The 27422-nt window shown below is 37.3% G+C and overlaps 1 protein-coding gene across 1 annotated transcript in view; it reads left to right on the top strand.

Annotated features, from left to right (window-relative positions):
• Positions 1-18640, top strand: part of LOC109026093 (prothymosin alpha-like) — a 45857-nt gene extending 27217 nt beyond the window's left edge. Inside the window, exon 2 of the mRNA XM_063704555.1 lies at positions 17054-18640. Within this exon, the coding sequence (XP_063560625.1) occupies positions 17054-17574 (521 nt within the window). The 3' untranslated portion in view covers positions 17575-18640. The remainder of the gene's footprint in view (positions 1-17053) is intronic.
• Positions 18641-27422: the final 8782 nt, after the last annotated feature.

Raw genomic sequence — 27422 nt, 5'->3', positions numbered from 1 at the left:
GGGTCTAAGGGTTGTGGAGGTGGGGAGGTGAGGCTGCACTTGCCAAGTCTTTTAAGTCCATTTATAGTATTTTAAAAGCAGAATAACGTATCTTTGTAACTTACATCCTCTTCCATTTGGAGTCTTTATCTAACTCCTAGCCAAGTCCTGAATAGCTACTCAATAAATGGTTGTTGAATATTAACTTTAGTTGATTGTTACGAGTCCCCTCTAGATCTAAAAGTCTATGACATTATGGTATCATAAATGAATTCCGTCCACAAAGATAGTCATCTGGCAACAGGAGAAACTCAAAATTATTCATCCCAAAACAAGTGAAACTGGCAGTGCTACAGTAAAAATAATGGAAAAAATACACAAGCAATAGCAAACATTTATCAGGTACTTTACTGTGTACCAGGAACCTTGCATGCCTTCTCTTATTTGTCTTCATAATAAATTTGTGAGTTTAATATTAATATTATTTTCATTTTATTTAGGTGTTTAAATCATGTGTCCAGCAGCCCTATTAATGAGGAAGTAGGAGAGAAGAGCTCTTTGGTTACCACTAGCAATTTTTGTCATAAGACAGCAACAAGCTATAAAGAAAGCAAATTGAGATATTTGTTAGTGAGGATGAAGCAGCAATTTTAGGTTGAGTTTTAGAGGAGAGCATTCTAATTATTTGACATTTAGATCAATACCTGCATGAGAAGAAGCCAATGATATTATTTATCTAATCTGAGTTATAAATCTGAGTTTGGTCTCAATAAGTTTAAGGTAAAACTTAGAAGCTTAAAACAATACGTATGTGTTTCCTCAATGTTTGTGTGGATCAGAAATGCAGGCATGATCTGTCTGTGTTCTCTGCTTCATGGTCTATGACAGGTTAGAATTAAGACATTGGCCAAGGCTGTAATCTCATCCTCAGGATCAACTGAGGAAGGATCTACTTCCAAGCTTATGTGGCTGTTAGCAGAGTTCAGTTGCTGGCAAGTTGCTGGATTGAAGGCCTTGATTTCTTCACTGGCAGTCAGCCAGATCCTAGCCATGTGGGCCTTTCCAATATGGTAGCTAGCTTCATCAGATCTTATAAGCCAAGAAGACAATGGAGAAATTCAGCTAGCAAAATAGAAGTCATGGAATTTTGTAACCTAATCTCAGAAGTGTCATCTGCTCATTTTTTGCTGTATTATGTTCATTAGAAGCAAGTCACTAATTCCAGGTCATACTCAAAGGAGTGGATTATACTAAGGTATGAAAATAGCAAGAGATGAAGCCTTCTTTAAAAACTGCATAACACATCAGCAATGGAAGTATACGCATTAAAATCATTCCAAGCAGAGGGACCAATTAGTACAAAGACTCTAATTTGGTTGCTATCTTGGCATATTTGAAATAGAACAGAGGTGTGTGTGGCTGGAGTGTAGGGAGGGGAGTGGAATGCAATGAGGACATATTAGTGGGTGGATGCCAAATCATGCAGGGTTTTTAGGCCAGGATAAAGAGCATGGATGTTAATATGCTATAGATCCTTTTGAGCAGGAAAGTAATATGGTAAAGTTAATGTTTTTTAAAGTTCACTCGGGGCTATTGTATGAGATAAACCAAGAGGACGCAGATGGTTGGGTTAGTGGATAAGAGGAAAACTATCAGAATGTGGTATTCTGGAAGGCAAAAAAAGAAAATAATTTTCACCATGGTGAATACTTGTGAGACGTCAAGCTAGAGACTGAGAACTAACCCTTGCATCTGGAAACATGAATGGTATTAGGGCCATTGGAAGCAATTTTAGAGTAGTGGTGGTAATTGAAGAATGACTGTCATGGGAAAAAGATAAAGTTGAGAAAGTAAATACAGTATAGACAGTTATAGTAAGAAGTTTTCTTATGAAAGTAAGTGAAGTTGGAAGCCATAGAATGTGTAGTGGCATCAGTTAAGCTTAACTAGGTTATGCTGAAATAACAAATAATCCTGACAGTAGTTTAGCACAACAAACATTTATTTATTTATCAGGCTATAAATCTAATAAAGGTTTGCTAGTACTTTATCATTGTCACTCGGTGACCTAGGTTAATGAAGGCTCCAACTCAACACTTGCTTCTAGGATCACCTGGCATGAGGCGGAGAACGTGGAAGGTCACCATTGGCTTGTAAAGTTTTTTCAAGAAATGACTAGCCAAAGAAAGTTCCACATCCATATCTAAGTTCAAAAAGCTTGAAGAGTTCACTCCTACTATGTTTTTGTGAGAAGAAGGAAACACGTGAAATCATAGAAGGAAGGATTTAAAAACATTAAGAACTTCTAGCGTTAAAATATATACTACAGAAACTCCAAGATATGACTACTGCACATAAAAGGAGATTTCTGATACAGGGGAAAGGGGAATTGCTAAGATGATGGAGGATGATTCTCTAAACCGAAATTGAGAAAATGTCCTTAAGTTAATATGAGTAGAAATTGTTGGTCTATTCCAACTATTGTAACAGGCAAGAATGCAGAATGTTTCAAGAAATTAGGGTATGACAGGACATCATGGTGCTGACCTTCAAAATGATTTAATTTTATCCATATACACTGACAAAATATTTAAGAGATATTGTTACTTGAAAAAAGTCACAAAAACGCTTATAAAATAAAATACATAGAGAATATGGGGGTTATTTATGTAAACAGCCACTCAATACACACACACATGCCCATATACATTTTTCCTATGCAGTACACATGTGAATATGTACCATCATAGGAAAAAAAATCTGATGCCTACTCATTAATATGGTAGCAAACTTTGCTATTTTGTAGACTAGAGTGGAACTGAGAGTGGAAAGAGGTGAGAAGGACTTTTTTTTAAATATAGAGACAGGTCTCGCAATGTTGCTTAGGGAGGCCTCAAACTCCAGGGCGCAAGTGATCTCGCCTAGGCCTCCAAAACTGCTAGAATTACAGGTATGAGCCACCAAGCCTGGCCCAAGAAGAACTTTTTAAAGTGTTATTTTTTGTCTTTTTTGTAATAAGATAATATTCATGTGTTATTTGTATAATTTTAAAGAATGTAATTAACTTTGTTTAACTCAGTTATCTTCTAAATGCAAACTCCTTAAAATTTAATTAATAGTAGGACTTATTAAAATCCCATGGAAGAAATTGAGGAATATGTCTGATTCTTTTCCAGGTCCTTACTCAGATGAGGAAAAATTATGCATAATTTGCAGACATATCTTTTATGTGGTGCATCTTGTTTCTGGCCCTTCAGGAAAACTGGAAAACTAGAAGATGTTTATTTTTTCTTCAATTACAACCTTATTAATAAACATCTCATCTTTTTTTTTAATGTCTGCGATGTTCAATGTAGTCCATAAATGTTGCCAGTTAAAAAAATGTTAACTTTCTTTTTTTATTTAAAATATTTTTTTCTTTGAGACAGTTTCACTCCTGTTACCCAAGCTGTAGTGCAATGGCGTGACCTCGGCTCACTGCAACCTCCGCCTCCTGGGCTCAAGCAATTCTCCTGCCACAGCCTCCCAAGTAGCTAAGACCACAGGCACATGCCACTGTACCTTGCTAATTTTTGTGCTTTTTTTGTTTGTTTGTTTGTTTGTAGAGATGGGGTTTTGCCATGTTGCCCAGGCTAATCTCAAACTCCGGAGCTCAAGTGATCTGCTTGCCTCTCCTCCCAAAGTGCTGGGATTACAGGTGTGAGCCACCACTCCCGGCCGAAAAAATGTTTTAGGAACACATGCAAATCGGTTAAAGATTTCATTTGGATTTTATTACAGTGCAAACAAGGGCACCCAGGTGGACCCACACTAACCTGCTGCATGAGTATTTCTTGGTCAGCAGAGCCAACCTCTGGATACATGGATACTTGTTCCAAGACCCACCCTTGAGAAGGACACTGACTTTTCTTTGCGATATTTTCTTATCCAGTTACTGAAACACTTGAATTTATTTTTTAAAATATCATATTATATGTTATTTTGAAGTGAGACTTAGAAACCACTGATGAGAATCTTTATCATTGGATATGTATTTCAGAAATGCCAACTCAAATATTTATCATAGAGTGGTTGAATGCACCCCTGGAGAGATCTATGCATTCAAACAGCAGATGTCGTTACGTAGAAAAGATGATTCTGTACGATGGAAATATTTTTATCTATCATGAAGAGAAAATTGTGACTAAAATTGACCTAAACAAATAGGAAGTTATTTCCTCACATGACAAGAAGCCTACAAGACAGTATTTGCTGGGTTGTTTCAGTTCCAAAATGACAGTAACTGGCATGTCTATGATTATTTTTTACTTCCCGTTTGTCACAAGATGGCTGCAGCAGCTTCAATCATCACGGTGTCCATTACATTCAAAGGCATCTGGCAGGAGATGGTTCAGAGCAGAGCATTTCTTCTTAAACTTCCTCTTTAATAAGTGAAGGGAACCCAAAAGCCATCCAGTTTGTATCCCCTTACACATCAGTGGAAAGAACGGGGTAACAATCTTAGTATTAGAAAAGGAACTTGCCTTCCCATCCCACATCAGTACCCAACATGAGTGTCCCTCTCCCCAGTAAGGAAAAGAGGCTCCAATGACTTTGGGAGAAATAATGACCAGAGTGTGCATCCATGACCTTAACAGTAAGTCCTAGTAGTAATAAATACTTACACTTGGCCAGGCATTGCTCTAAGCCTTTTATAACTATTACCTTAGGTACTCCTCCAAATAGGTAAATGAGATAGGTACTGTTATTACCCTCACTTTACAGATGTGAATATTTAGGAATGAGAAAGTAAATAACTTTGTGCAGCAAGCAAGTGCCCTGAGTCAGGATTTGAATACTGTCCTCGGCGTTCTTAACCACTGTGCTGAAATGTCTTTTAGGATACAAGCAAAATGATGACTACAAAATAATATGCATGAAAAGCTCTCCTACACTTAAACAATCTGCTGTGTAAAACTGGGAGGCAAATCTTGCACAGATCTTTCAGAGCTCACTCAAAAAGGCATCACTCAATTGTAAATAAAAGGTAAAACGCAAAAAAAATGAAGAATTGAGCAAGATTACTTTTATTCATAAGAAAACTATTAAAATGAACTCAAAATGGGAAAAGAGGCAAGGAAGGGGGAAGAACTAACTTGAAAGAAAACTAAGAAGCCTACAGGTAGTGAAGAACAGGTATAATTTGGGGACTTAGTAACTTCAGGTTAGAGTAGCTTTATTTTCCTTCTCGTTGAAGGAAACAAAAGCAAGTTTGAGATAGAGACCCATCAGAGTGAAAGATCAGGGAACCCGGAGGAAATGACTCACATTCTTCCTGCTTTAGTGTCTGACAAAGAAGGCATTGGGATTCTGTCCTCAGGTGAACTACAAGGAGAAATCAAACATAATATCCCAATCAAATTTCCCCGCTGACAACCCTAACTGAAGTTAACTAACTCAAAGAGCCATTAGACCATAAATGACGTCTGAGCAGACATCCCATCATCTTAAAAACCACTTCTAACCTTCTCATCCACATCACAAATAAGAAGGGCTGAATAAAAAGTCAAACAAACAAAAAACCGACCGTTTCTAGCTAACATCAAGTAAAGAAAATGGAACACATCCACTGAATAATATAGACTGAAAACTAGTGTTTAAAATTTTATTGTCATGCAAATATGTGTTCACTTTTAAGGATCTCTTTAAAGGAGTAATTTTATTTTAGATAATTTTTTTAGATTATAGGCTAATTTATATTCCTTTCATGTATAGGAATATATGAAAAAAGAAATTTATTCCTTTCTCATCAACCCACAGCCAAGTACTTGAGAACCCCAAAGCAATAAACTCTTTATGCACATCTATATACTCTATTCTTAATATTAAAAGGAAAACACAGTTACGTTGTTGTTGTCTTTAATAAATATTTTGCTTATTTACAATTTTCCCTGCAATCAATGGCTTCAGTTTCCTTCAGTGCATTGATTATGGCTTACCACTATGAGCACTTTCCTATCACTGTAGACCTCCTCTTATTTCCCCTTGGAAGTCATTCTAGCATTTCCGAACTACAATAAGCTGATGCTGTTTTATTGAAATTGATAGCACAGAACTGGGGTCAGAAAACTTTTCTTGTAAAGGAGTAGATAATAAATATTTAGGGTTTTACAGGCCATATCCTCTGTCACAACTATGCAATAATGTAAGGTTAAAAATGTCAACAATATGTAAATGATTATAGCTATGCGACAATAAAACTTTAAAAAACAGAGGGGATGGACTTTCCCTGTGGCTGTAGTTTACAGGCCCCTGATAAGAAACTGTACTTCTTAAAACACTAGAAGACTTACATATGCATCAATGCCTACTCTATTATCATAGCAATTTAAATAGAATGATAAATTTATGGTAATTGTATGTGATGGAAAGTGTCGGCTGATGTCATGTATGCATATCGTTTGGTAAATTTAAATTAAACTATTAGTTTGCTTTATTTTTAGCAAATTGTTGACGACTGATGGTAAATATAGAGAAATTCATAATTGCTAGCTTTAGCTGGGAAATTATGTGGCAATGCACATAGAAACAATGCTGGAATTCCAAAACCTGATAGCAGGGCCATAAAAATCATGTATTTTAGTACTCCCTCCTCTTCTCAGTTACTCCTCCCACTGTAATAGTTTCCTCACTTGTCTTTCTTCTTTTTTTAATGATCCTGTTTCCCAAGCAGTGAACATAGTGTCTAACAGATAGCTTTTCAACTGTTGCTCACCTCTTCCCTCCCCACCTTTGGAGGTGTTTATTATTCTCATCTTTGTGTTCACAATGTTTTGTGTACCCAATGTTTAGCTCACACCTATAAGTGAGAATGTGGAGTATTTGGGTTTTCTGTTTCTATCTTAATTTGCTTAGGATAATGGCCTGTAGCTACACCCATGTTGCTGCAAAAGAGAAAATTTTATTTTTTTTTACATCTGCGTAGTATGCCATGGTGTATGTGTACACATTTTCTTTATCCAATCTGCCATTGATAAGCACCTGGGGTTATCCCATGTCTTTGCTATTATAAATAGTACTGCAATAAACATATGAGTTCAGGTGTCTTTTTGGTAGAACAATTTATTATTCTTTGGTTATATATCCAGTATGGGATTGCTGGGTCAAACAGCAATTATAATTTTAGTTATGTGAGAAATCTCCAAACTGCTTTCCACAGGGCCTGAACTATATATGTGCAATCTCACCAACAGTGTATAAGAATTCACTTTTCTCCACAACCTCACCAACATCTGAGAGTCCTGACTCGCTCCACTGCTGTTCCCACCACATTACTCTGCTCTTTCTTGGCAGAAAGAAATCCTCCCCATTGGTTCTAGAGAGTAAACATTTTGCTTGTTAGGAGTTCTAGGAAAAGTACCCATATTTTGGGAACTGAGGGTAGGTGAAACTCCAGACATGCAGCCAACGGTGACCAGATATTTAGACAATGCTAATTGGTATAGAGGTTAGGGTTGGTAGTCTGAGTTTTTAGCAGTAGCATTCGATGTCTTCTGTGGTTAACCCATTAGAGGTTGATCTCCAAGTATTTGGCAATCAACCTGGACATTGACAAATATTCCTATGTTTAGGCATTAGGCATCATCTATCTACTTACCACCTAAGTCAAGGATACCCAATATGTGACATGAGGCATCAATTCAAGTTTCAACTCCATGGTGTATATCCCTGGAATCCCCTGTCTACACCCATGGCAGCATCACTCAGCCGTCCTGGGATACTTGTTATCAATGCTGCCTTTGAATCTTCAAGACAATAGTCTGTAATATTCCATTTGTCAATCTGAATTCTCACAATATTTGAAATCCATTTGCTATCCTATCCCTAGATGACCACATTATTACCTGTTGTCATTCGTGTCTGAGCCAGGCATTGGTTCCAGTTTTCCACAATGGTAAATGAACTTTATGATGACCTTTGACTCTGGTTATAGACTTAGTCAGCCTGTAGTATTTCTTGTGGGGAGTTCAATCATTAGTGTATGTGTCAATCTAATTGCACATGGTGGTAGCTCTTGGGGTCTCAGTAAATGGCAGCTATTTAGGAAAATAGTTAGGTCTAGCATATTACATTGTGGCAGAAAAACAGGAAGAGAAAAATAAGCAAAGTGAAGAAAAAAGAAGGGGAAAAGCAGACCCAATCATCATTCATTGTTGCAAATGGAAATGTCTGGAGAATGGTAGAAACAAAAAGAGATATGTGTGTGTGTGTGTGTGTGTGTGTGTGTGTGTGTGTGTGAGATTCTACTCAAGCTGCTTGGGCTCCTTCATGGATTAAAGGATGTTCTTTAGTTTAGCATAAGAAAGGGGTCTTTTATTCTATCAATAATTGCTAGTGTTCAATAATTATTGCATAATTTATTCAACATCTTTCTCTTAAGTTTACTCATATGTCTATGACTTTGTGGCTTACTACGAACCTCTTATGACACAATTGTATAATTACCATGTTTATATTTTATATAAATGTGATTTACCTATATTTGAAATAGTGTGACATAGACCATAAAAAACTCCAACTTTGTGCAAAACCATTCTCATCTTAAAAATTAAATTCAAATACTAATTTGATCTCATAGCTGGTTGTGTAAATTGTAACTATGTCTTTTCAAGTGGAATTACCCTCTTTAGCTGGTAAATATAAAACCTAGTTTATCAGGCTAAGTCTTGAATTGGGTGAGTTTTGAATTATTTAAAGCCTTTAGGAACACAACTCTAGCATAAACTGGAGTACCCTGAAAATCAGTGTACTGAATGGAGTTTCAACATGTGAATAACTAAAGACAGGTAACATATCTCAAGAAGCCTGAAAAACTCTTAGCTGTATAAAATATTCTGAGCCCAAAGGGACTCAGATAGATAATGATGAACATGGGATCTATAGCAATGAGCAATCTCATAGTATCTTCCCTAACTACCTAGAAAAACTAAAATATCACAGAAGAAAAGACACTATGCTTTATTGCTAACTGAACCAATAACCAAAGTTTGTGTCTGTAGTTCAAGGACTTTGCAATCACTTACTAAAATACATCTGACAGCAGATAGAGGATAGTCATGGGCATTTACTGACTCTAAGCCTGATTAATTATGGCAAAACATAATCTCGATTTTCCACTGCAGACAAATCTATGAAATAATTTTACTGATGATTATTTGGATTATGACAACAAAAGACATAACTCTAGTCTTGTCAAACTGTCTGGAATGTAAACATAGAGATTGCGGAGAAAAGATAGATATAATGAACATCAGCTAATCCCTTGACTGAGAATTTTAAAATTGGCTTCAATTTATATTCCACAGATATTTTTATTGAGAATTAAGCTAAGTTTTGTTACCCTCTCACACTCAATCTATCTGGAAATTGCTTTGCATTCTAATTCCTTTCTCTACCCATATAATTTGGGATTCCCTCGCCCAATTATTTCTTTCTCAATTTCTTTCTTTCTTGAAGCAGACATTTACTTCCCCTTAGCCAAATTATGCACAAGAAATGATTGCCTAAGTGTGTGTGTGTGTTTTTTTTAATGAATTGCCTTTCCATTTGGGATCCTGCTGTTTAGCTTTTGGCATGGAGACCCACGTCTAGACAGTGTATCTTAAGTCATAGAGAGAAACAGGATATTTTAAATTGGAAAGCGAAAATTGTTGTTTCAGACACATTCAGTATTGACTCCTCCAGAAATTCTGATCCAATATAAATTACAAAATTTTTCTAGGAAGGTATAAAATGCATAATTGTTGGAAAAATTCACAGATACATGAAATATGCTGGAAATGTGGGTTGTACTGTTGGGTTTGTGTAGGCTAAGTGGGTTAGTGATAAGAGAAAAAATGTGAGATGGCTTAATAGTATGCTGTATCTGGTAATTTATCCAAAGGAATTCTCTGAATACAATTATTAAAATTGTGTATACTAAAGTTACTGTAAAAGTTACTATAAAGTTACTGCCTTTTCAATTACTCTAAGAAAAAAATAAATGGATAGTTCTTTATCTTCTAATTTCTACAATTCATACCCTGCTGTGGGTAGAAATTTAATCCTTCCTAAATTCATATTTTGAAAGCCCAACCCTCAGTGTGACTACATTTAGAAACAGGGTATCCGAGGAGGTAACTAAGGTTAAATGAGATCTTAAGAGTGAGGCCCTGATCCTCTAGGATTAGTGTCCTTATAAGAAGAGACACCTAGAGCTTGTGCTTGTTCTCTCCCTCTTTCTCTCCCCACCCCCCACTCCCTCCTTCTGTCATGTAAGAATACAGCAAGAAGAAGATCATCTAAAAGCCAGCGAGAGAATTCTCACCAGAAACCACTGAATTGGCCAGCACTCCGATCTTGGACTTCCCAGACTCTAGAACTGTGAGTAATGTCTGTGGTTTAAGCCACCCATTGCATGGCATTTTGTTATAGAAGCCCAAGCCAACAAGGATACACACATTAGAACTATGCTTAAATAAGTGCTATTTTCTAGGATATGGGACCGAAGAGACAAAGCCCTCCCACTCTCTCTGTGCATTATGGGAAATGGTTTGCTGTAACAGTTAGGGACTGGATTTTGGACTCTAATGTCCCTGGGTTACAAAACTGGCTCTGGGAACTTGGGCCTCTCTAGGTGTAATTTTCTATGTTTGAAAATCATTCTAGTCACAGTAACTGAAATTTAGTGAGGCTATGAAGATTAAAGAAGATAAAAGATGTGATGCTTTGAACGGTGCTTTGCATAAAGAAATCAATAAATGGCAACTATTATTAGTATAGCATCAATTAGTATTCAGAAGAGATGAGTAAACCAATTAATGTGAGTGAGGCCCCACATTAAGGTTGCTGAATTGTAGCATGAAAGAAAACTGATAGCTTCATGGTTTTTTTTTTTTTTTTGAAATCAGTTGTGGATCTTTTCTAAAATGAAGTTGCTTTTCACTATATAATATAGATTGGCACTTACCAACATATAGATCCTTAAGATACCATGTTGAGTATTACCTGAGCCCTGTGCTCCTACAAAAAAAAGCCAGGATCAGGAATACTCCCACCCTTTTATGTTCTGGGAAATGGCCTAGCCTATTGAAAAAACAAACAAACAAACAAACAAACAAAAAAAAGCCAAAAAAAAAAAAAAAACACCTTTCCCTGTAGGACATAGGTAAGACTCATGGCACCCACTTGTTTATGATGCTAGACAGAGACCCCCTCACACTCACACAAAACTCCCATTCTTTGCTTCCAAGATAATTAGTTGAACTGTTTTCCCCACTGATCAATGTAACAAAATAGTTGTTGACCAATCTTTGGTTAATCTTCTACCCTTCTGCAAACCCACCCTCAGCCTGAGCTAGCCCACAGCCTTTCCTTGATGGCCCCTTCACGGAATGGGCTGACCTCAGAGTGAAATATTCTCTGATCTGCTCTCTGTAGCCACCCTTCTTGCGCATCAGAGTTCCCTCACACCTCTACTGCCTTGTTTTTTCTTCCTTACAAAAGAAAACTTTTTTGGCCTAACTTTTGAGACATTTGCTGATCTTCTGATCAGAAAGTTTCCCTGCCCCTATTTCAATGTCCATTTACCACTCTCATATAATTCTTTTGAAAGATCTCTTTTTACCAAAGTCTGGATTTATTAATTTTTTTAATGGGACAAAGGAAGCCTGAATGAAATTATAAATTGTCAAAAGCCTCTGATAAGTCTTAGATTAATTGACTCCTCAGCTGTGTCCCTCCTCTTTCCCAGTGACTACCACTGTTTTACTTCCTGCTACTATAATTGAAAATTGATGGATAAAATAATATATTATCAAACTGGAAAATTTTATCTACCTTTTAGGAAGACCTTCTCAAGGATATTTTCTGTCTAATCCAATTCTAAGTATTCTAAAAAAATTTCTTGTTATTCGGCATCTTTTGGAGAGCTGAAAACTGAGCTATTTTACCAAATAAATTTTGGGGTGGTTTTATTAGATACATTAGAAAATGTAAACCATCTTTATTTTAGAGAGAAAAGGATATCATTACACAGTCTCATAATATTCTGATCAAAAGGTTTGCATGTGAAAATAATTGATATTCTCTCTAGAGCTATATGTTCTACTTAGAAGTAAGTTGGGATTAGATTTGTAATATCTTGGAAAAAACTGTGGTTCAGAGTTTCATAGGTTTGGGGCTGGATTTCAGTTTGTTGTTTACAGCAGTTGAGTGACTTAGAGCATCAATAGCCTCATCTGAAAATCGGCTAACAACATTTATCTCACATGGTTGTTAGGAGCAGTGAATGTGGACAAAGTGCATAGCATAGTTCCTGGGACTGGTTCAATTAAGTAAATACTAGTATTATTAATAAACTAACTTTATTCAGTCTTCTACTCCTTGAGATTCGAGATTGAAGTATTATACAAGCATGTAACTCTTCTTCCACTTGTCTGCCCTCAATTATTCATCTCTCGTCTTCTGGATTTTTAAGATAAAAGTCAGACACCAGTCTGTTATGTTCCCTCAATCTCAGGGGACTTCTATCAAGGTCTCTTTATGATTCTGTTAAAGTTATTTTCTCTAGGCACCAACGGGGAAGCCTCTTCACTTCTTTCCCTTAGGGAGGATTTGGGGAGGTGAAACTTACTGAGACTCAACGGCAGAAGATATCTCCTTGCCTCTGGATGAAAATGTATACAGTTTTATGACTTTGTTGGTGAGTTTTAAGAATTACCAATGTTAGTTTATTTTTTCAGCTTCGTTGAGTCTATTTGTATACAAACTTGCACATAATGTGTGCAATTTGGTGAGTTTGCACATATGTATGCACTCATGTTACAATCAATGTAAACATATCCATTGCCTCCAAATGTTTTCAGTATGCCTTTATGTTTGTTTGTTTTGATTAGATGTGTATATGTGTGTTATGAACACTTAACATGAGATCTACTCCCTTAACAGATTTTTAACAGTCCCTTACTGTTAACAATAGACACTATGCTACATAGCAGATGTCTGGAGCTTTCTCATCTTGTATACCTGCAATACAACAATGCAAAATCCAATGTTACTTTAAGTTACAAAACACACCCTCCCTTTAGAAGTTAGAAAGTCTACATCCAGGTGATACTGATTTTAAAGTAACAGCCTAAGGGATCTGGGTGGAGCTTGGGGGAAGAATATCTGGTTTGCTTTTCTTTTTCTCAGACTCTAAGTCTGGCAGGTGTTTATTGCTGATTCTTCCTCTCCTAGAGGGTTTGGTTGGTTCTTTGGAGACCAATCCTTTCTTATTTGGAAGAAACTCCCTCCTCCACCTCCACTGACTGGGCACACGGATTTTCATATCTGCTCATCATTTCCTCCTGTAGCAGCTCCATTAGAATTCAAAAGTCCACTGCCAGCTCTTCTCTGCTGATGTTTCTCATTTCTCTAGGAGACTGTTCTTGAACAAGATTTAACCACTGCCTCTCAACCCATCACCCCATACTGGCTCTCACTCCCTCATTGTCCATATCAGGACCAGAGAAAACACTTGCCCATCCTTGGCCCCAACAGGCTCTTAGATTGAAATGTGATTCAGTGACATTTCTCCTCTTCCACTCGTCTGCATTCAATTATCCATCTCTTGTCTTTGGATTTTACTGATAGGATTCAGACACCAGTTTACTGTCTCCCCTTAAACTCAGAGGGTCCATTTCAAGGTCTCTTCATGATTCTACTGATAGTATCTTCTTTAGAAGCAAAGAGAGAAGCACCTCCAGCTCTTTCCCTTAGGAAGGAGTAGGGGAGGTGAGACTCACAGGATGTAAGATGCCCAAATTTTACCCTCAATGTGGGTAAGCTGTTTCAGAGAAATCTAACTGGTTATCGTCCTCCGACACCTGGAGTTTGCATGTTCTATCAGATAGATTGTTTTACACCACTCTTAGATATCTGACACCTGATAACTGATAGCTTTTGGTTTATTTTAACACTCTGTTCCATTACTGTTGATTTATTTTAACAGTCTGTTCCATTATTGTTGATTTATTAAGGCTATTTAGCTCAATAATTTCTTAATAGTAATTCATAGATTATTTCCACAATTAACATTAATGTATCATCAGAAAGGACCATTTCAGGTGACCTAAGAAATTCCAAAAAGGCCTGTGAGGGAAAACAAATAAAAAGAAAACAAAAAGAGGAATTTTAATACTCAGCATAAATTTCAGACCAACACCAGCATTCTAGGCATTAGTGGTACCAGTTTCAGTGGATATTTTAGCTTCCTTCTCAATTTATGTCATTAGTAGGATAAAATTGTAGCTACCATTTTAATGTGCTTTATTATCAGGCATGTGCTAAGGACTTTTATACTCATTATCTCACTTAATCTTCACATCATTCATAATGCCATAAGAATTGAGTAATTTGTCCAACATCACATAATTAGTAAATGTAAAGGTATAAAATTAATACCAGGTTTTCTGAATCCTTAACCTGATCTCCTAAACATTCTTCTGATTGATGCTATTTCAGATCTTTTCCTAGTTTATGTAGACAACTTGTCCAAGGTCTGTACTTGTCCAAGGTCTGTCCTTGGACTGTTTTCTACAGTCCAAGGTCTGTATTTCACTTATGCAATTGACATATTCAGTCTATGAGAAGGAAAATGCATCCTGAGAATGTATGCGATTTTTTTTAGTTTGAATGAAGTATCATGCCAGTATGACTATCATTCATCAGGTTAGAGAATAAAATTTCTCTCTAAGTTTTCCACATGGTCCACCAGAAACTTAATTAGAATCAAATTAAATAATTTAGTGATAATGAATTCAAACAGTGCATTTTGCAAACATAAACTATAAAACATAATTTCCTATTTCTTCTTTGGGGAGAACGAGACAGCTTACTAACTAGAGGTTAGACATTATGAAATGAATGGTTTTAAACACCCCAAGTAAATATAAATAGAAAGTTAGAATGAGCAATATATTTAAGAGTTGGAGAAAAAAAAGACTGATACCAGTATTTGCCAAACTGTGTTTTTGAAATGCCCCACAAGATATTAATGAGGGTTCTGTGAAATAAAAATCCTAAGAAAAAACAAGTTTGTGAAACTTGTTCAAACAAACTTCCATTCTATATTCTCACTGTTTTTAACGTGTATTTTGACTCTCTAAGAAGGGACTTATTTTTATTGTACTTTCTTATTCCTCTGATCATAGAAAGCTTTTGCTCCTTCACCATCCTCCTTTTCTATCCCCAAAGGAACAAACTTAATAAAATGGGGTGCTAGCATCCAGGGAGTGTAAATGGTGATCCAGGAAGTCACAGGAATGAAGCCACTGCTCTAATACATTGATTTAAAGTGTGATTGTTGGGAAAGAAATAGAGTTAGAGTTACAGAGGTTCTTTTATTCTGAACAGGAAAAGTCAAAAAAGTTTTCTGGCGAGAGGGAAAGCTTCCAAGTCAGATGTTTCATCAGAAGGAACACTGCATAATGAGGCTGCACATTCAACCTAGAAATCTGATGTGCTTACCCCAAGTCTTGTGGCACGACTTTGGCTTCTCTTTGAAAATTTTAAGCGATAAGTGCTTATTTTTGGCACCAAAAGTCACAGTCTCTTTTTTTCCAATAGTGATTTCCTAGCTGAAATAACTCATCATAATGATATGCATAGACTTAAACTTCTTTCTGCTATCTGCAAGTGGAGAAAAAAACAGGTAGAAGAACAGGGTGGCTGCAATATGCGGCTTTGTTTAGTAAAAATCAGAGAAAAGCAGCTGCGAGCAAGAGGAATGTTCCAGTCCATTCTACTTGATTTATATCCCAAAGTGTTAAAAGGAGTCATATAAATTTTATTTTGCATTAGAGGAACTGGAGACAAGCTGCCCTGGTGAAAGAAAGCTAGTCATACTACTGTGGAAAATACTGTAATGAAGATCTCTCTCTCTCCCTCCTCTGTCTGTCTCGGTCTCTCTCTGTCTCTCTCTCTCTCTCTCTCTCTCTCTCAGAAGCTGACTTTATTAGATTCCAAGACTGACTTTGCTCTTAGACTCCTCCTTCCACATAGCTGACCCCAACAAAATTGTTACCCATCTAGGGTTTAGATCGACAGCTCAGAGACTGAATGACTTTTTTTGCCATGAGACTTACAAGCTAGTTCTGAAGTCGTTTGGCTGTTCCCAATCTTCTTGAATGACGCCACAATTTCAGCAAACACTACAATCATCAACTTTCAAATCTGTTCTTAATTCTAGATTAAAAAAATAGCTCCTGGAACTTCTTAAAAGCATAACTTTTTCACCTTTGAAGCTAAGAGATTCCAACGTAAGGCATTACTTATTTAAGAACACATATCCATCCTCCGCTTTAAATAAGTGGTAATATCATGTGAAATCTGACAAGTTATTGACATTGGTAGTCTCAGGTAATGGGTAAATGATGTGTGTTATTTTCTGAGTTTTCTGAATTTTTAATGGCATCGAAATGTCTATATTTCTTCATATGTGTTGTACTTTGGAATGTATAAAATGCTTTTGTTTGCATAAATGTTATGACACACTAGTGAGAAATGGGAAAAGTATTAGGTTGGTGCAAAAGTAATTGCGGTTTTTGTCATTAGAAGTAATGGCAAAAACCACAATTACTTTTGCACTGACTTAATATTTGCAGTCCAGCTGTGTGCCACTGAGTTAAATAGCAGAGCCTAGGTTCCCCCAACCTATAATGTTCCAAAGGCTGTCATACTGTTCACTGTGCCACAGCTGACTCCTACGAAGCTATTGTGTTAGGCATTTTGTTTTGGACTTTTTGAAAGGAATGACTTTTGCAAGATTCGGAGAATGGATAAGGGATTGCTATGTGTTCTTAATGTCTCTGCTGACCAGTTACTTCTTCAGTGCATGATGAACCTGAAGAAATACTATTTGTTAATATAATTAGTAGCAGTAGCAATAGTATCATCTAACATTTTTAGATACTAAGCTTTATGCAGGCGCCACTTTACATACGTTTAAAGTTTTAACCATTCAGAGAGAGAGAGAGAAAGAGAGAGAATATCCCCCACTGGCTGCTCTGAAAAGCCATCTTTGCATTGTGCCTCGTCCGCCTCCACCCCGCGCCTCCTCCGCCGCGGACTGCAGCAGCTTCATCGCCAGAGTCCCTCAACTCTCGCTTTCTTTTTAATCCCCTGCGTCGGATCACCAGCTCCGAAACCACCACCAAGGACTTAAAGGAGAAGAAGAAAGTTGTGGAAGAGGCCGACAATGGAAGGGACGCCCCTGCTAACGGGAATGCTAATCAGGAAGATGAGGAGCAGGAGGCTGGCAATGAGGTAGATGAAGAAGGTGGGGAGGAAGAGGAGGAGGAGGAAGAAGGTGACGGTGAGGAAGAGGATGGAGATGAAGACGAGGAAGCTGAGTCAGCTCCGGGCAAGCGGGCAGCCGAAGGCGATGAGGATGACGATGTCGATACCAAGAAGCAGAAGCCCGACAAGGATCACCAGACAGCAAAAAAGGAAAAGTTAAACTCAAAAAAACGCCGCCGTGACCTGTTCACCCTCCACTTCCGGTCTCAGAATCTAACCATGGCCGCCTTCGGGTAGAGAGGCCCGCGCGCCCGCCGTGGACAGCGCCCCCCGCAGGCGACACGCGTCTCCACCGCCCGACCCAAACCGTGAGGGTCTGCAACAGCGGAGAAAAGCGCCAAAACTTCCACGGCACTGCTTTTTTTCTTAAAAGTACTTTAAAAAGGAAATGTGTTTGTATTTTTTATTTACATTTTATATTTGTGTATATGTTGTTAGGGTCAGCCATTTTTAATGATCTCGGATGACCAAACCAGCCTTCGGAGCGTTCTCTGCCCTGCTTCTGACTTGACTTCCCTGTCCTGCTTCTGACTTGACTTCCCTGTCCTGCTTCTGACTTGACTTCCCTGCCCTGCTTCTGACTTGACTTCCCTGTCCTGCTTCTCACTTGACTTCCCTGTCCTGCTTCTCACTTGACTTCCCTGTCCTGCTTCTGACTTGACTTCCCTGCCCTGCTTCTGACTTGACTTCCCTGTCCTGCTTCTCACTTGACTTCCCTGTCCTGCTTCTCACTTGACTTCTCTGTCCTGCTTCTGACTTGACTTCCCTGTCCTGCTTCTGACTTGACTTCCCTGCCCTGCTTCTGACTTGACTTCCCTGTCCTGCTTCTGACTTGACTTCCCTGCCCTGCTTCTGACTTGACTTCCCTGTCCTGCTTCTGACTTGACTTCCCTGCCCTGCTTCTGACTTGACTTCCCTGCCCTGCTTCTGACTTGACTTCTCTGCCCTGCTTCTGACTTGACTTCCCTGTCCTGCTTCTGACTTGACTTCCCTGTCCTGCTTCTGACTTGACTTCCCTGCCCTGCTTCTGACTTGACTTCCCTGTCCTGCTTCTGACTTGACTTCCCTGCCCTGCTTCTGACTTGACTTCCCTGCCCTGCTTCTGACTTGACTTCCCTGCCCTGCTTCTGACTTGACTTCCCTGTCCTGCTTCTGACTTGACTTCTCTGTCCTGCTTCTGACTTGACTTCTCTGTCCTGCTTCTGACTTGACTTCCCTGTCCTGCTTCTGACTTTACTTGTGGTGTGACCATGTTCATTATAATCTCAAAGGAGAAAAAAAACCTTGTAAAAAAAAGCAAAAACGACAACAGAAAAACAATCTTATTCCGAGCATTCCAGTAACTTTTTTGTGTATGTACTTAGCTGTACTGTAAGTAGTTGGTTTGTATGAGATGGTTAAAAAGGCCAAAGATAAAAGGTTTCTTTTTTTTTCCTTTTTTGTCTACGAAGTTGCTGTTTATTTTTATTTTTATTTTTTGGCCTGTTTGATGTATGTGTGAAACACTGTTGTCCAACAATAAACAGGAATTTTATTTTGCTGAGTTGTTCTAAAAAAAAAAAAAAAAGAGGGAGAGATAATATTAGTTTCCCCGATTTGCAGTTGATGGAACTGGAACTGAGTGCAGCTGAGACTCTGAGAGATTAAACAACTTACTCAAGGTCACTTATTAGCTAAATAAGTAATGTTGCCAGGAATCTATGACTCTTGAAACCTGAATCTCATAACTACAAACCCAGGAAATGCAAATACACTGTGTGTGTGCTATAACTCCCTATCCCTATGTCCAGGGCAAACATCACTAATCCACTGTGGCACTCTCTGTTGTCGTACCTGGATGTGCCTTTCTTCTCAAGACAACACTGCAGACAGCCGTTACCAACTGATCAGAGTGGTGTGTAAAATGAGTTGCCATTTTTTCATCAGCTGTACTGACTTTAAAATTTACCTTCTAAAGTTTAGAATTTAGAAGTGGTTTAGAATCTAAACCACTAAGATACAGTTGGAGAAAAAAAAAGTTGATTCATTTTATCATTGGTTATTATCACTCTGTCACTGTTAATCTCACACAGTGATGTTTATATCTATATATGTATATATGTTGTTGACAAGAAGGAAATGAAGTGATTGTTAATTTCTTACTGCAATGCATGCAGTGTGAGAATGATGATCATGGACTTTGATACAGAATACACATTTTTAATTATTAAGGCAAGGGTGATCTTGTAGTCATAGTGACTAGTTACAAAGTATAAATAACATTTTAGATACCGTGTGTCCAACCATCTGCAGGATTCCAGTATAATGTGTTTTCCAATGAACTTAACTATACAAAGGGGAGTTGTGCAAACAATTAGTTGCTTTGTATGTGTCCTCTGATTTCACCAAGGCTAGCAGAGAAAGTAAGAATTTCATAAGGAGAAAGAATAATGACACATATATACTTTTAATGGGTAGGATCATGAATGCTATGGCCATCTGCCCAGGGTCCTGAAGAAAATATAAGAGACCTGCAATGAATTCTTAAAGGAAGTTAAGATTTCTTGTATTAAAGATAGAGAATTACTAATCCAAGGGAAGCCCAGCATTACATTACAATTAGAAGTCAATCCACAGGATTCTTTGCCACTTGTTCAAATTATGACTCCAAGACATTTTTTTTTTCTGGAAAGCCTGCAGACAGTTATCATTTATGACATGATCATTTCAGTGAGTATTTAGGAAACGGAAGTGGCTATTAGAGAAGCTTTACTTATAGTAGCAAAGTATTAGAAAGATGTGAGACCTCTGGCGGAGTTAAAACCCAACAGCTCCTACTCAAGAACTGTTTCCCTGGCTGAGCACAGTGCTCATGCCTGTAATCACAGCACTTTGGGAGACCGAGGTGGGAGGAACACTTGAGCTCAAGAGTTTGAGGCCAGCCTGGGCAACATGATGAAAAGTCCATCTTTACAAAAAACACAAAAAGTAGCGGTGTAGCCCCAGCCTGTATTCCCAGCTATTTGGGAGGCTGAGGAAGGAGCATTGCTTGAGCCCTGGAGGTGGAGTTTGCAGTGAGACAAGAAGGTGTCACTGCACTCCAGCCTGGGTGACCAAAAAAAGAAGAAGAAAAGGAAAACCTGTTTTCCTTTATGTTTTTATTTTGATAGTCATATAACTATCTTGCTTGTTTTCACACATAATGATTGTCATGGTTAACTTTATATGTCAACTCGACTGGGCCAGAGGATACCCAAATGTTTGGTTAAACAATATTTCTGAGCGTGTCTGTGAGGTGTTTCTGAATGAGATTAGCGTTTGAATCCATAGATTGGGTAGAGCAGATTCCCTCTCTTGTGTGGATGGGCCTCATCCAATCCATTTAAGACCTGAATGGAATAAAAGGCCGAGTAACAAAGAATTCCCTTTCTCTGACTGTTTGTCTTCCAGCTAAGACATTGGTCTTTTCCAGCTTTCAGACTCACACACAGACTGGAACTTAGACCACTGGCTCTCCTGATTCTCAGGGCTTTGGACTCAAAGTTGAACTATACCATTGGGTTTCCAGGGCCTCCAGCTTGCCGACTGCAGATCATGGACTCCTCTGCCTCCATAATTGTGGTAGCCAATCCTTTGTAGTAAATCTATACATAGATAGATAGATAGATCGCTAGATAGAATGTATGCATATGTAAGTGTATGCTATTGTTTCTGTTTCTCTGTAGAACCCAAATTAATACAATAATAATTATACACTACGTGTGTTTATATTTGTTCTACAGTGTCCAACAACCTTTTGGTCAGAGTATATTTCTGTTCTTGTTATTTTAGTTATGATTTTCTCATTTATTCCTTTCCACAAACCTAAAAGTTAGATATTGTTACAGATAATAAAATGGAATTTTAGGGGGTATACCAGTTCATTTAGCCAGACTTTGATATCTGAAATACAAACAGAAAATCATCTATCTAAAACATCAGAGGCTACCTTTTGGCTTTCATTGATGTAGATAAGCTATATGGCCTTGGGCAAGTCCCTTTCTCTGGATTCATTGATAAAATAACGGTACCAAACTTGATATCTCTTATTCTACCAAGGAATTCTAATCCTTAATGACAAATGTGAGAGTGGAAACATCAAAACACATTATAGGGGTTTTATATTTTAAAAAACATATGGATATATAGAAGTAGAGATAAATATAGATAGGAAACTGGATTTGAAGTTAGAATGTATGGAACCAGGACTAGTTTATGTGGTATATGCCATAACTAGCACAGTAAATTCGGGAAACTTACTTGTTTTAGATCTCACTTTCCTCTTGCATTACATGTGGAATTGAGTAGACCATTCGTTTCTGAGGGTGATGAATAAACTGGGCTTCAGAGAATTCCTAAAATCCCTGTGTTAATTGCCAAATTGTGCATGTAGGCACCTTCAAGTATGATGGAGAGTACTATGGATTTTTCACAGAAAATATACACTTGCACGTAAATACAAGGTTTATACATCAGTGTATTGAATCCTGGACTAGGTGAACTCCATGGGTCTTTTTGTTCTGATATTCTATTATTATAAAATGCTATCTTCATAAGAGGCTTTATTTGAAAATAGTCATGTAAAACACTTGAACAATATGGATTATTTTCCCCACAATTTAATTAAATTATAGGAAAATACAGTATTCTTAATTATTTTCCTAGAGTATATTTTGGAACTTCTTATACATTTTAATACACATGGTCAAATTGCTCTCCTTAATTATTTTACCAATTTGTATTACCAGCAGGAGCTATAAACAAACAGGTTAATATCTCCCATGCCAACCTTAGACATTGGCATCATTTTTCATTTTTGCCAATTCTGTTGAGACTTACAGTGTTAGAATTCTCTTTAGATTTTAACTTTACTGTTAACCTACAGCTACAGTCTAGGTTGTGAATTTTTCTTACATCGTGACAAAACCTGAGAATGAAGACCATCACCCTTAGATAAGTTATATTTTCAGAAAGACGCACTAACTTTAGTAATTTGTGTCCATTAAACTGCATTCTCATGTAACTCTGACATAGCTCTGTATTGATACATTCTGTGAGGTAATTTAGGTGTCCATTTTAAACATGTACACTAGGTGTCCCCATTAACTCAAACATTTCCCAAAGATTTGTAAAACAGAAAAGTGTGCAGGATCTTGGGAAGTAAGATAATTTAGAAAGGGTTTATAGTCATCTGCTGTAGGTAAGCACTTCAAAGCTGCTGTGGAGATAAAGAAATAGCAGATAGAAGTAGGGTGGGAACTGAGTCATTGAAGGATTTTAGAAAGTCCTGTGTTGCTTATCCCATTCCGAAGGGACTGCCTGCCCAGACTTGGAAAGAATCATGAGCAAATGTGAGATTGCTCTGCCACGGAGACAAAATAGATGCCAAAGGAGTTTTCCAACTATCTGACGGCTTCTTAGAGTCTTTCAAAATTAGTTGTTTTGTTGGCTCAATTTATGAAAAAATTGAATACAGTAGAATGTTGAGCAAATCTTCCTAGACCAGTGTTACTTGGGATAAAAAATAAAATTGATCTGCCAGATATTAAAATCCATGGGATGTTACAAACTCAGGAAATGAGAATACACTGTGCATGTGCTGTAACTCCCTATCCCAATGTCCAGGGCAAACATGACTGTGCTGTGAATTTTAGTTCACAAATCTTGAAGGAAGTATGTCATAACTTTTTCATTCTGAAAGTTAATTTGCTACTTCTTTAAAAAGAGTATTCAAATAATTAATGGAACATTCTTATATTTTGGAGTTATTTTCATTCTTTCTGAATTTTCCTTAGATTAACTGATTATGTTCAAATCCATGCACTGTAGCAGGCCAATGTTTCTCAGGATGTGATTCCTAGATCGACAGCAATTTTTTTAACATGCAAAGTGTTGGGCTCCACCTCAGATCTACAAAACTAACAGTTCTGGGGCTGGGGCCCACCAGTCTGTCTTAACAAGCCGTTCAGGTGATGTGGGTGCCCACTGGGCTTTGAGGGTATTAATATGGGTGGTAGCCAATTACATAGAAGTATTTAATTTTTATGTACTAAAGTTGAAGTTCAACTCAATTTTGAAATTAAGGCTTTATTTACAATACACGTCAACTCAGATGTCATTGGTGCCCTTTCTTGGGAAGATAAAGAGCTTATTTCAGATAGAGCCTTATCCTTTACTGTAGGATTATCAACACGACCATAACTATACTTTCTCAGTTGACAGCTTTATAAAAATGTTTAATTAACGTCATAATGTGTGATTAGCATTTTGCATATGAAAGGTACTGTTCTAAAGTATTTACATATTTGAACTCATTTTTATCTTCATGGATTCACAGGTATTAGTACTCTATTGTATTTATGTATCTATATCAGACAATATTTTATCACAGTACATGAGGTATTCCTATACATTAAAGAAAAAGGTAAGAAATATCGATTTGTTTAGAAATAGGTAATATAAATAATTCAGACATTATTTCCATCTCTTTCTACTGGTATTTAAAATGTTAAACTAGAAAACCATTTGTTAAGTCCTAAGTATTATAACAAGATTATTTTATCATACTTTGTTAACATTTGAAAAACACTTACCCCTTCTAAATTAGGAAAAAAAAAAAACTATGTAATTTACAAAAACTTACATCAAAGAAAGTCAATAATTATTACGATAAGGCCATAATTTAGAAGTGAAAGAAGCAGTGTAAACTAAGTAATACATACATAATACATGCTAAAGCTTGAAAACTGCCTTCGAGGAAAAAATATCTTGACTGTAGGATTCTTTCTGTAAGGCACAGTTTATATTACTTTGAAACACTTCCATCTAGTGGTTGAGACTTTTAACTACATCTTTTATTAAAACAGTATGCTTTTTATTATTACTATTATTATCCACTGTTTAATCAAAAAAATGTGTTGGAAATTTAAAATTTTATTTTAAATCATAGTTGATTCTCATACTCTATGCAAGAATTTACATTTTTTATAATATAAACATTTTTGCTATGAAATTATAGTCATATATTATAAACATTTTAATTCATTATAATTATTCAAATTCATACTGTACTGCAGTTAACTTCATTGTTTTTAAGATACTGACATTTAGCAAAGAAATTTTTTGTACTGATTCTTATAACTGGAATTACTGATTTACATGTCATGTAATTGTTTTATAAAACATTAATAATGACTTTCTTTCCCTAAAAGGAAAAAAGAAAGGGCTAGGCATCAGCTGTAAAAGAAAAATCTTTTTTTTTTGGCAGTTTGATCAGTCCTGCTGTGAGCAGCTTTATGTGTTTATGCACTATACAAGGCTTTTTGGTGGAGGCAACTGTATATTCTAAATATATGAGTATTTTTTAAAAACTCGAGCCAATAGGTTTTGATACGATTAATTTGTTTTTTTCTTATTATGATTTATTGTATTTTTCCATTTAGTGCTTTAGTTCATTCATCTACCTAACAAATTTAGCATCTGTTATATTCTGGAGCCAATTCTCGGTATGAAAGCAGTGAACAAGACAAAGTTATTCTCATAGAGGTTAAATTGTAATGAGAACAGAAAAGAAAAAAAAATAAGAACACAAATTCACGTAGTAATGATTGCTATGAAGAAATTAAAAAGAATAATATCATACAGCCTGACTATTTTAGAGTTGGTAATTAGAAATGTCTTCTCTGAAGCAGTGACCTTCAAACAGAGACTTAAATGATAAAAAGTGAGTTCATACAAAATTTGGGGAAAGATTCCAGGCAGAAGGAGCAGCAATTGCAAGTGCCCTGAGGCAAGAAAGAGATTTGGTGGGCTCTGGAAATACATAGAAGGGCAGCGTGGCACAAGCTTTGCTTTTGGGGGAAGAATATATGAGCCAAGGTCATAAGGTAGGCAGAGCTAGCTAATATACAGCCATGTGGTTAGACATTTGGGATTGTGGCTAAATTTACTGAGAAACCACTAAAACAATCTGACTTATACTTACAAATTTGCCTGGTATTGTTTTATAGGTTGGAGAAAGGGACAAGAATGAAGGAAGGCTAGTAACAGGAAAAAGATTCCTTTGGCTTAGCCCAGGATGGTAGCAATGACTATGGAGAAAAATGAATAGATTTAAACTGTATTTTGGAGTTAGCACTGTAAGAGACTATGGGTTGGTTGTAGGACAATGAGGAAAGAGTGGATTCAAGAATGATCCTAAAGCTTTTGGCTTGAGTTACTGGGTGGATGGTGGAGTCATTTATTAAGATGAAAAACACAAGGGGTAAGAACAGTTTGTGGGGTGCAAATAGAGACTTCTTTCATGCATCTGGACTGACATTCTCTCAAATGTATTAATTATTTTGAATATCTCTCCTTGTGACTTTTATTCTTTTATTTAGTAAACATTTAATAAATGCCCAGCAGATACAAGACATTGTGCTAGGCAGATGGTATTTCCAGTGAAAATGAGGGTGCATCTCCTGCCCTCATAAAACTTTTAGACTAATAGGATAAATAGAGATGGTAATCAAATAACCATGTAATAAAAGTAAAACTTCAGCAGTGGTCCATGCTAAAAATCAAAGGTACATAACACCATGACACATTAAAATAAGATGATTTCACCTAGTTATGGAAGTTTTCCCTGGAGAAATGACATTAAACTTGAAAGCAGATCAGTGATTTTGTGAAGGAGAAGAAATTTAAAGATTTCTCAGGACAGGAAGGAATGAGAAAATACCTGGAACTGATAAAACACACATCTTAGTCTGGATTCCTTAACAGCAGAGCCTGCAGGAATCAGCACACGGGCTACTCATTTATTAGGGAGTGCAATCCTAGGTAGCAGGCATGAGGCAGAAGGGAGCGTGAGACAAGGGAGCAGGGAGAACCAATAGAAGATACGTTATTGAGTTGGCCACTGTTGAATGCCAATGATTGCTCTGTCCCACGGGACCATTTGGTATAAGAGAGAAGGGAGGGGACACAGGACAAGAGAGAAGGTTGGCATTTATCCACCAGCTCCATTCTCCCATTGGATAAATGTTTGCCCCACAAGGTGTTAACCCTTCCGTGCTTCCATGTTGAGCATGAATGGGCACCAGGCAGTCTCACAGCATCTCATGCCATAGTGCAAGGGTGCATCATGAACACTGCAGCTAGTTGCAAGCTGACTTGCAGTTAGTCAGCTTTGGTCCATGCAGAACTGTTCACTGCTGGATGAACCTTACAGAATCTGAAGCATGCAAAAGACTTGTTTAATACAATCATCAGGACTGGAATGGAGAAAGGGAAAAAAAGAACCAGAAATTAAGGGACTTGGAAGCTAAGTAGGGATCTGACCATGGAGGACATTGGAAGCCAATTATAGATTTTTGTTTTTATCGTAGAAGAAACGGAAAGCTATTTGTGGTTGTTGTTCTTCAAAGTAAGGAAACAGCGTGAACAGAACTGCACCTCATAAATCACCCTGCCTGCATAGTGGATAGGAGACTGGAGGGGAGCCAGTCAACACAGAAAGGCCACTCAGCATAAAAGAGGTCTGAGTACAGACAAGTGGGCAGATCCAGGAGATACTTAGGAGAAAACATCAACAGAATTTTTTGATGGATTGAGCACAGGAGTTGAAAGAGAAAGCTCAAGTATGAAAGACAATGTCTAGGTTTTTGTCTTGAGTGGTTGGATGGATTACTGCTGTCATTCACTGAATAGCACAGTGGGGGAAAAAAGGGTTTGGAACGTGGAAATTATGCTTTTACTTTTGAAACATTGAGTTTGAAATTGCCTACATCAGAGAGCTGCCAAGTAAAATGTCACATGTAAAAGCCTCGGATCTGAGGAGAGAACTGGGCTAAAAATGACTTGAAGTCATCCGTCTGCCCATGGCAATCAAAGTCTTAAATGGACCAGACACCTTAGGAAAGCATTAGAGTGGGAAAGCGAACTAAGGTTGAGTCTGCAAAGAACTCCAGGGTCCAGCAAGTTTTGATGCCATATTCTCCCAAGGATTTTCAATGCAGCAAATGTATCCATTTAATTATGCTTGCCAACATTCCCAAAATAATTTGGTCAAACATAATGTTTTC

The sequence above is a fragment of the Gorilla gorilla genome, chromosome 2, assembly GCF_029281585.2.
Source record: "Gorilla gorilla gorilla isolate KB3781 chromosome 2, NHGRI_mGorGor1-v2.1_pri, whole genome shotgun sequence".
In the NCBI taxonomy this organism is placed as follows: Eukaryota; Metazoa; Chordata; class Mammalia; order Primates; family Hominidae; genus Gorilla; species Gorilla gorilla.
Note: the sequence above shows the minus strand (reverse complement) of the source record. Positions and strands in the feature narration are given on the sequence as shown.